The sequence below is a fragment of the Nannospalax galili genome, unplaced genomic scaffold (assembly GCF_000622305.1).
Source record: "Nannospalax galili isolate Female #2095 unplaced genomic scaffold, S.galili_v1.0 scaffold101, whole genome shotgun sequence".
Classification (NCBI taxonomy): domain Eukaryota; kingdom Metazoa; phylum Chordata; class Mammalia; order Rodentia; family Spalacidae; genus Nannospalax; species Nannospalax galili.
In genome coordinates, this window is record NW_008345700.1 from 1,994,910 (window position 1) to 2,005,584 (window position 10,675).

A 10,675-nucleotide genomic window follows, 5' to 3' on the forward strand; every position below is an offset into this window, starting at 1 on the left:
AGGAACACTGCTTACTGGCTTGCTCCCCTGGCCCCTGCTCAGCCGGCTTTCTTATCCAACACAGGCCCACCTGCCCAGGGGTGGCACCACCCACAGTGGGCTGGGCCCTCCCACATCACTCATCAAGAAGATTCCCCTCAGACATGGCCACAGGCCAGTCCAATAGAGGAAATTCCCCAATTGAAGCTCCCTCAACCGAGGTGTGTCAAGCTATCCAGCACAGGGTCTCATAATATAGCCCAAACAGGCCCACTTTGTAGGTCAGGGCCTTTCAGTGATGTCTCCTGGTCTGGCCTTAAACTTGTAGCAGTCCTCCTGCCTCAACCTCTTGAGAGCTGAGACTACAGCACAACGCAACTGGCTCCTATTGAGCACCTTTCCATGTAAAAAGGTAGAGAGGCAAACACTGTGACTGCTCCTTATCTCGCTTTCTCCTTTTCACAAATTGCGAGTGACTGCATGTGCGCATGTGCACCATGTGTATGCCTGGTGCCTGCTGGGTCCAGAAAAGGGTATCAGATCTCCTGGACTACAGGTACAGGTAGTTGTGAGCTGCCATATTGGTACTGGGACCTGGGTCATCTGTAAGAGCAGTCAGTGGTCTTAACCACTGAGCCATCTATTCAGTCTCATTTCCTACTTTTTATGCAGCCTAGGACCCTAGTTCATTGGATGGTAGCATCTGTGGACAGCAGCATCCATATTTAGGGTGGGTCTTCTCTTCTCATTTAATTCTCTCTGGAAACAACTTCATAGAAACACCCAGGGATGTGTTTCTGTGTTGATTCTAAATCCAGTCAAGTTGGCAATAATGATCTACCATCACACACACATTTTCTCTCTCTCACTCACTCTCTCACATTTTACCCCAGTACTGTCCTTACATTCCCAAAGAGCTGTCTATACTTGATCCACAGAATTCCTCTCTGGTTTTGAGGGTACCAGGCGAACTCCATGGCTCAGAACACATAAAGTATTGTGAAACACTGGTGTAACCATTAATAGTGTAACCATTTTTTCTCTCATCTCTCCAATCAGGCAGAGTATGATGTTACCACTGATGAGGAGCAGAGAGATTATGGACTATCGATCTTATATAGATTCTTTGATAGTAAAGGGGTATGGTTTATTCTTTAGAATAAATATAAGTAATTTAAATTGAATAGCTGTTTTTACTTTTTAAGGTATTTTAATTTCTTAGAAATGTTCTCTTCTGCATTTTTATGTCCATTAAGGAGAAATAATAAATCTCTTAGAAAATTGATTCAAAGTATTTTTTAACCTTTTTTTAAAATATCTTATTTTTATTTTATGTGTATGAGTGTATTGCCTGCATGTGTATGAGTGCACCCGTGTCATGCAATGCTGCAGAGGTCAGAAGAGGGCCTCAGATTCCCCTGGAACTGGAGTTAAGGACAGTTCGTAGCTGCCATGTGGGTGCTGGGAACCGAACCTGGGTTTTCTGCAAGAGCAGTCAGTGCTCTTAACCGCTGAGCCATCTCTCCAGCCCCTGATTCAAAGTATTTAAAAGTTGTTTCTTCAAGCAGAATGTAAAATGGGAGAATTTTATTTTCTTGTTTTAAACTAAAAATAACAATTTTTTTCCTAAAAGCTTTCAAAGCTCTTGGTTTTATTCTCTTTGACTTACTAGGATCTTGCTGTTTAATGTGCCCCTGGATTACTGTGACTGGACTGGAGAGTATCTGGGGGGTGGGGCAGTGTCCTGACATATCAGATCCAGCTACTCCCACCTTCAGAGAAAGCAAAGTAGTGGTGAAAAGGCAAGAAGGGTATTAATGAAAGTAGCCATTCAGGGACAAAGTACATTAAGCATTTCAGCCCATCTTATGGGTATTGTGGCTTTAGGTCTGAATAGAAGGAGAACTGGGGCAGGGTGCAGGAGGTATGTATAATTAAGCAGTCTTGGTCACACAGTGGCCTGGCTGGTTGATCAGTATTTCAGTTCTGGTTCTAAAAGATGGCCTTAGATAAGATCTTACCACTTGAGCGGACATCCCGGTTCCCACGAGATAGCTGCTCCTGTTTACGGGTGGGGGTGTGCTTTCATTGTGGGCTTGTGTCTGAGAGGCTCTCCACTCCTGGAATCCAAGCTTAGACAATGGAGACTTTCAGGCTCCTTTTTAGGGAAAAGGATATTGCAAAAGTTGTTGGTAAAATAGTCTATCTTCAGTCTTGAAGAGGCGTGAGACAGATTAGGTATCACTAATTTTTAGACAGATACTTGTTGAATGATTAACATGTCTACATGTAGAATTAGGAATCTGGCCCAGAGTAAAAGAGTGACATAAACTAGAGGCAAAGATGCTAGTCTTTTTTTTTTTGTCTTTAGCTGAAGCTGACCTGGAACTTGCTATGTAGACCAGGCTGGCCTTGAACTCACAGAGATCCGCCTGCCTCTGCCTTCCAAGTGCTGGGATAAAAGGCGTGCAGCACCACGCCCAGTTAAAGATGCTTGTCTTTATCCTGCTGTTAGCTACCTCTGGAAGTTCAGGTGAGGAGCTAATGCTGTTTAGTAAAAGCACTTTATCAGTACTTGTTATAACTGAAATTAAAGCTGTAAGCAACCTGCTTCCTTTACTGTGACTTCTGTTTGGTAGACCACTGGAAGTCCTCAACTCTGGAGGCTGGAAACATGGCTCAGTGGGTAGAAGCTTACTGTATAAGCATGAGGATGGAAATTTGGATCTCCACACCCATGTAAATAGTCATTACACACCTGTAATCTTGGTACTGGGGAGGTGGAGACATGAGCCTCCTGGGGGCTCACTAGCCAGACAGTGGGCTCCAGGTTCAGTGAGAGTCACTGTCTCAAAAAATAAGGTGAAGGGGCTAGAACGATGACTTGGCAGTTAAGAGCACTTACTGCTCTTCCAGAGAACCCCGGGTTGGTTCCCAGCACCTGCATGGCAGCTAACACCCATATACAACTCCAGTTCCAGGGGATCTAATACTCTCTTCTGGCCTCCACAGGCATTGTATGCCCATGGTGCACTTATATCCATGCAGGAAAAACACTCAAATAAATAAATAAATAAAAAGGTGGAGAGTGGTAGGGGAAGATACTCAGTGTTGACCTCTGACTGTTGTATGTACATGCATGTGTGCACATACCTGTACACACATTTGTGCATACACACACACACACACACACACACATAGAGAAGTCCTAAATTTTGGGCAGGGTCCTCTAGTATAGAGATAGAATGGAACAACAACAACAACAACAACAATAATAATAATAATAAGTTAATATAGTAGCTACTCTAAGTCTTGTTTATGTAATAAACTACTTCATCTTCACAAAAACCCAATGATACACTTACTATTTTTTTTTTTTTGGTCTTTTTGAAACAGGGTCTCCCTGTAGCCTCAGCTGTCCTGGATTCACCATAGAGACCAGGCTGGCCTCGAACTCACAGAGATCTGCCTGCCTCTACCTCCCGAGTGCTGGGATTAAAGGTGTGCACCACCACACCCAGCCCACTTCCTATTTTTATATCCATTTTCATATAAGAATGAAAATCCTAGTTACATACCTTATTCAAATTTACATAGCTAGTAGATGTTGAAGCCAGGAATCAAACATGTAAAGACTGTAGTATCACATGGCAGAAGGACAGAGACACATCTGTGAAAACCAGTAAACTACCCTTGTAGAAGATAGGGGAAGTGGAGAAAGATTTGAGTAGGGGCACCAAAAATACAGAGTGGAAAAATCATTTTTGGTTCTTCTATAGCACAGTAGGGTGATTCTTGGTCAGAATACCCTATGATATATTTCAGAGTGACTGAAAGAGTACAGAATTCCCAAGATATATCACTAATGATTAAAAGGATTTAAATCCTTATTACTCTGATTTGATAAATACATATTGTTATGTATGTATTGAATTACCATAATGTATACCCATAAAGATATATAAACTCTAAGAGTGATAAAGGACAGAAAGAAGCTGTAGGAAGAGGCAAACCCAGATAGGCATTAGTCCACTCCAGAGGGCCCTGCACTCATGAGCTAAACTCCTCTAGAGACCCCACGTCCTCCCTGGTGTGGTGGTGCACGCCTTTAATCCCGGCACTCAGGAGGCAAAGGCAGGGGGATCTCTGTGAGTTCAAGGCCAGCCTGGTCTACATAGTGAGTTCCAGGACAGCTGGGGCTACAGGGAGACCCTGTCTCAAAGAGATAAAAAAAAATGCTTAGGAATAAATCTAAAAGAATAAATGCAGCATTTGTATATTGAACTATGAAAACATTGAAAAAAAATTAAATACCTAAATAAATGAAAAGCTATCCCATGTTCATGGGTCAAAAGACTTAATATTGTTAACACGGCCATACTCAGCAATTTGTTATGTTTTCAATATGTTTTCTGTTAAAATTGTATCTGCCCCTTTTGCAGAAACCAGCAAGCTGATTGTAGAATATATACGTCTATTTAATGAATCCAGAATAATTGTGAATTTCTTGAAAAAAAGAATGCAGTTGGAGGACTCACACGTCTCAACTACAAAGCTATAATAATCAAGACAGTGTGGTGTGGCACTTGGGTAGAGATAGGCACGCAGTGGCTCAGACTGAGAACCAGAAGTAAATGAGTGCACTGCATTCAGTTGACTTACTGTAAGGGTGCCAAGGCATCTCAGAGGGAATGGTGCCAGAGTAGCTGGATGTCCACACACAAAGAATGAAGTGGAACTCTTACCTCATACCATAAGCAAAAAGTTAAGCAAATAGATAACAGATCAAATGTAATAGCTAAAAGCATAAAGCTTTCTATTATCCATTTACAAATGCTAATATTCAGATTATATAGGGAACTCTTACAACTCCGTAATAATTAAAACCCTGAGTTTTATAAAAATAGCAAAGTAAATGTGTCTTTCAGCATGGAAGAATAGGCATACTTTTACAAAATCGACTGTCTTTCCTTCCCTGGAGTGCACTTTCCTGTTAGTTCCTGTGTCCAAAATGTTTAATTATTAAACACTTGAGTCATCTAGTAAATTTGTACTGGTACTACCTGTTCTTAAAAATAATCCTGATTGGGGCTGGAGAGATGATTCAGTGGTTAGGGGAGCACTGACTGCTCTTGTAGAGGACCATGTTCAGTTCCCAGCACCCACATGGAGGCTAACAACTGTCTGTAACTCCAGTTTCAGGGGGTCTGACACCCTCTTCTTTCCTCTGAGGGCACTGCATGACATGGGTGCATTTACACTAATGCAGGCATAATACTCATACACATAAAATAAAAATAATAAAAACCCCTGACTTCTTAATTTGAAGCCCTAGAAGTCTCTGTGTTATTGTTTCATTTAGTGTCTGGCCAGCAATGCTGCTCTGTGGTTGCCATGCTTTAGTTTTCCTTACCCCTCTTCTCACAAGCATTGGAAACTTTTTTTTCCTGTGAGAATTAAAGTTTTTGTTAAGTACTGAATCTCTATTTAGAGTTCATTGTTAAATGGTGTTCATTGAATCAACCTACTGTGTAATTTTACAAAATTGAGAACTTGAACACTGGCAGCTCTTGCAAAAGACCTGGGTTCGATTCCCAGCACCCACATGGTGGCTAACAACTGTCCATAATTCCAGTTCCAGGGGTTCCAGTGGCTTCTTCTGAAATTGCGTGACATTGGGGCACACTTACATACATGCAGACAATACATTCATTCACATAGAATAAAAATAATTTTAAAAATTTAAAAAAATTTTTGAGACAGGGTCTCTGTTTCCAGTTGTTCTGGAACTCACTATGTAGACTGTCTCCAGTGTGTTGAATACTGTTGAATAAAGGAACAAGCAAATTCCTTAATAGAAAGGGATGGACCCATCTTACTCTTGTCCTTGCTGTGTGGGAAGAAACTGGCTTTGAGAGGGTAGTGAGGTGTGGCTCTACCTTGATACTCCAACGTACTGCAGTACACCAGGAAGTTTTATAGCTTCCTGAACCCCTTTCTTCATCCATCCTAGTTTTTCTGAGGCTGAATGAGATATGATGCCCCAAATGTTTTAGATAATTTATTTTAATTTTTCGTTTGTTTTTGTTTTGAGACTCCCTATAGCCCTAGCTAGCCTGGAACTCACTATGTAGACCAGGCTAGCTTTGACTTCACAGAGACCCACCAGCCTCTGCCTCTCTCTCTGTGCTGGGTTTAATTAAAGGTGTGCACCACCATGCCCAGCTTAGATAATTTAAATGATGACTCTGAATTATTATAAATTATAATAGTACTGTTGATTTTCTTTCTTTCTTCCTTTCTTTCTTTCTTTCTTTCTTTCTTTCTTTCTTTCTTTCTTTCTTTCTTTCGTCTTTTGAGACAGGGTCTCCCTGTAGACCCAGCTGGCCTGGAATTTGCTCTGTAGACCAGGCTGGCCTTCAACTTACAGAGATTGCCTCCTAAGTGCTGGCATTAAAGGTGTGCATACCACGCCTAGCAGTACTGTTGATTTTCATCTGTGGGGTTTCTCCTAGATCCATTTTTTTTCTGCCAGTATTTCAACTTCTTTGATGAACTAATTGCTTTGATTTACAGAAAATGTGGTTTTGCCATAGTAACTTAGCTTTACTGCAATAAAGAAGTCTTGGCGGTAGTGGCGGTTGCAATAGGAAAATTGGCAAATAGAATGTTTAGTTGGTGCCTGCTCACAAAACTATATGCACAGTTTTTTCTCCCTGTGTATTGTGAGGATTAAAAAACTGTTTCTGGGGGCTGGAGAGATGGCTGAGCGGTTAAAAGCACTGACTGCTCTTGCAGTGGACCCAGGTTCAATTCCCAGCACCCACATGGCAGCTATGAACCATCCTTAACTCCAGTTCCAGGGGAATCTGACGCCCTCTTCTGACCTCCACAGCATTGCACGACATGGGTGCACTCATATACATGCAGGCAATACACTCATGCACATAAAATAAAAATAAATAAAATACTTTAAAAATTTCTGAAGAGATGTCTGTGCTATTTAAAATTTTTAATTGTGATAAAAATGTAGGATAAAATTTACTACATTAACCATTTCTGAAGCATATGAGCTCCCCAACTGTGGGTTTTTGGAAAATTCACAATACCAAGTATGGATTTCATTCTGTGGAGTGGGCCTTAAATTAAATCAGAAAGGAATTGGTTACCCCCATAACATTTTTGCCAATATTGCACCCATGGACATATTGTGCCATGCTGGCCATTATTGTAGCTCACAGCATTTGCAGCTGGGTAAGAGCACCCACTCACAGCAGTCTTTTATTTTCTGCCACTGTCAGTTTGACTATGCAGACATTTATGAGTGAAATTAGTCTTTTTTGGATTGGCTTAGTTTAATGAACATAATACCCTTAAGGTTCATCCATGCTGTAGTAAAAGTCAAAAGAATTATTTGCTGGGCATGGTGGCGTACACCTTAATCCCAGCACTTGGGAGGCAGAGGCAGGTGGATCTCCATGAGTTCGAGGCCAGCCTGGTCTACATAGTTCCAGGCCAGCTCGGGCTACTGGGAGACCCTGTCTCAAAAAGACCAAAAAAAAAAAAAAATGTAGCCAAGTGTGGTGGCACACACCTTTAATCCCAGCCCTTGGGAGGGAGAGACAGGTGGATCTCTGTGAGATAAATCTCATTAAAAAATTATTCATTTTGTTTGCAGTGCTGAGAATTCAGCCCAAGGCAAGTGTTCTAGCACTGAGCTATGTCCCCAACCTGATAATGTCTTTTTAAAGTGTTTTCTCTTTGTCTATCCAGCCATCCATTCATGGACAGGGGCTGGTTTTCATGCCTGGATTATGCAGTGCTGGGGATCAAACCCAGGTCGTCTGCATGCTAGGCAAGTACTCTCCCAGCTCAGCCTTGTCCCCAGCCCTGATGTTTGTATCTTATGGCTCATGTGAATAGTTCTGCAGTGAATATGGGTATCTAGACGCCTCATTGAGACCCTGTTTTCTCTTCTGGATGTGTTTTGGGTGTCTAGAAACAAATCTGAAAAGCAGACTAGGCTGAGTGCTAGCAAGTAGGAGTGGGGTGGCACTTTGACTTACTTCATACACTTTTTTTACAATAAGCATTAGGTTCTGTGTATGAGTGATAGAGGACTGTGAAATCACTAATTATTATGTATTTGGTTTGTTTTAGATTCAGAAGTCAGCAGACTCCTTATCACAACTACTTTCAGATAATGTGAAAGACTGTAAATGGACTCTGAAGCACAAAGCCTCCTTTAAGAATATCTTTGAAGAATGCACTCAGTAAGTGCTCTTTTCCCAGCTCTGCATGTATTATGGGCATTTTGGTTTAGTTTGGTGTTGGTTTGTTAGACAGGTTCTTGTGTAACCCAGGCTAGCCCTGAACTCACTGTGTAGCTAAACTGGCCTTGAATTCCTGATCCTCTTGCCTTTGCCTCCCAAGTGCTAGGATAATAGGCCTGAGTCAGTCTCCACACCTGGCTCACATACACAGTGTCTCTAGGTAACCCCAAGTCAGAGGCTGACAGGACGTTTCATTTTTGTTTGGTTTGATTTTGACATGAGTCAAGTTATCTGGGTAGTTTCACAATTAAATGGTCATTTTCAGTAATTTTGTATGGAAAGGGTTAAGGGAGAGTAACAAACACATGTTCATAAAGCCGGTACTGCACTCACGTTGTCATGTCCCCATGTCCTCGTTTCTCTGTGGTATCTCTGGGCCATATCTGCTCTGCTTTCCAGAGTGCTTGTGTCTAGGATGAAGTGAACTTTTAAAATATTTTTCTAGACTGAAGCCCTTGCTGAACATAGTCTTCTCTGGATCTTTGCAGTATGGACAGGGAAGTTGTAAGCAGAGCACTTCGGCTAAGTTCAGCTTCCTTATATGCACAGGAAGAAAGTGGTTTCTGAGATGATCTGGTCAGAATAGGTGGTAGTTGTCTATCCATGTGGATAGTCATTCATCTCACAGTAAGGAAACTAAGGGCCAGAGAGACGGAAAAGCTTGTCCTGTGCCCTGAGAATAATTGGAGTGATATCTTTATTGTGGTTTTAAAAGGTTTCTTCTGGGGCTGGAGAGATGGCTCAGCAGTTAACAACACTGGCTGTTCTCACAGAAAACCCGGGTTCAAATCCCAGCACCCACATGGCAGCTGACAACTGTCCGTAACTCCATTTTTAAGGAATCTGACGGCTTTTCTGTCCTCCATGGGCATTGCCCAACATGGGTACACTTACGTACATGCAGGCAATACATGCATACACATAAAATAAATAAAATAAGCTGGATGTGGTGGCACACGTCTGTCCCAGCACTTGGGAGGCCGAGAGAGGCAGGCGGATTTCTGTGAGTCCAAGGCCAGCCTGATCTACACAGTGAGTTCCAGGACAGTTGGGGCTACAGGGAGACAGACCCAGCTTCAAAAAGACAAAAAATAAATAAATAAATAAATAAATAAATAAATAATAAATCAATAAAATATTTATAAAAGGTTGCTTCTGGCTGGGCATGGTGATTCCTGCCAGTATTCCCTGCACTTAGGAAGAATAACAGGAAGGTCGTGAGTCTGAGCAGACTTCAGCTACATGCCAAGACTCTGTCTGAAAAACAAAACTGAAGGAAAGTGCCCCTCAGAACCCCTCCCTATCCTCTGAGAAAAAGCTGCCCTCCACCTAACTCTGGAAATCCCCTCCATTGTTCAAACCCTTTCCTGGTATCTGTTTATGATTTCTATTGAAATGGCCTGGGGCAGAAGAGATAGAACGTTCTGCCCAGGTAAGCTAGCCAATAACAGTATACTTGATACATCTGTGTATGGTCTGTATGGGAATAATCTGGGACAGAAGAGAAAGAATGTTCTGCCCCAGGTAAGACAGCCAATGGCTTATAGGTAAAGTCTCTGGAAATTAGCTCTAGATTGTTCCAATCCTTTCCTGGTTATTCTGTGTATAGTTTCTATGGATATCCCCAGCTTTGTGGTTTTTGTGGGTTTTCTGCTTAAAAGCCCTGCGTTTTCACTGCTAGGGGTCATAGTACAGCTCCCGAGACTGTCTGTGTCCCCAGCCAGTTGGTTTCAATAAAGCACTTCTGTTTACTGCGACTCAGTATCCAAGTGGTCAATTTGGGGAATTCCTTGGACCCCGAACAAAACCAAGAAGAAACAAACTCCAAACAAAACAAAAATCAAAAGCAAAAACAGAAAATAAAAATTACCCTAGATGTAATGTAGGACCCCCAGGCTGGGGTACCCAACGTCCACAGGAGGCCGCACCCCAATAACTCAGTCCTCAGACCAGGAGATGCAACAAGCAAGAGGATTTAATCGTTTGCGCAGACGAGGCTCCTGCCTCACTCAGAAGGAGAGTGAGAGAACAGCAGCCCCGAGCTCAGCTTACAGGCGATTTTTAAAGGCAGAAACCACAAACCACAACCGGCAGCAGTGGGAGGGGGCCAGCAGCAACCAGCAATAGGGGGCTGGCGGCAACTGGTAGTAGTGGGAGGGGGCCGGCAGCAACAAGCAATAGGGGGCTGGCGGCAACCGGCAGTAGTGGGAGAAGTCTCTGGTGATGTCCGGAGCATGAAAAGGTCAGCTCTTTCTCAGCAGTTAGAATTATTTTTCTTTTTACTTCCTTGTACAATTTTTCTTTTGCCTGGGGGACTTAGTTTGAATCCACTTTGGCCTGGGCGGCTTGGTTTGATTCCATCA

General features: G+C 42.5%; 1 protein-coding gene across 1 annotated transcript in view; it reads left to right on the forward strand.

Moving 5' to 3' along the window:
• Positions 1-10,675, forward strand: part of Grk4 (G protein-coupled receptor kinase 4) — a 70,490-nt gene that overhangs the window by 9,780 nt on the left and 50,035 nt on the right. The window contains 2 exon segments of the mRNA XM_017800295.2: positions 1,039-1,119; positions 8,140-8,252. Coding sequence (XP_017655784.1) covers positions 1,039-1,119; positions 8,140-8,252 — 194 coding nt within the window.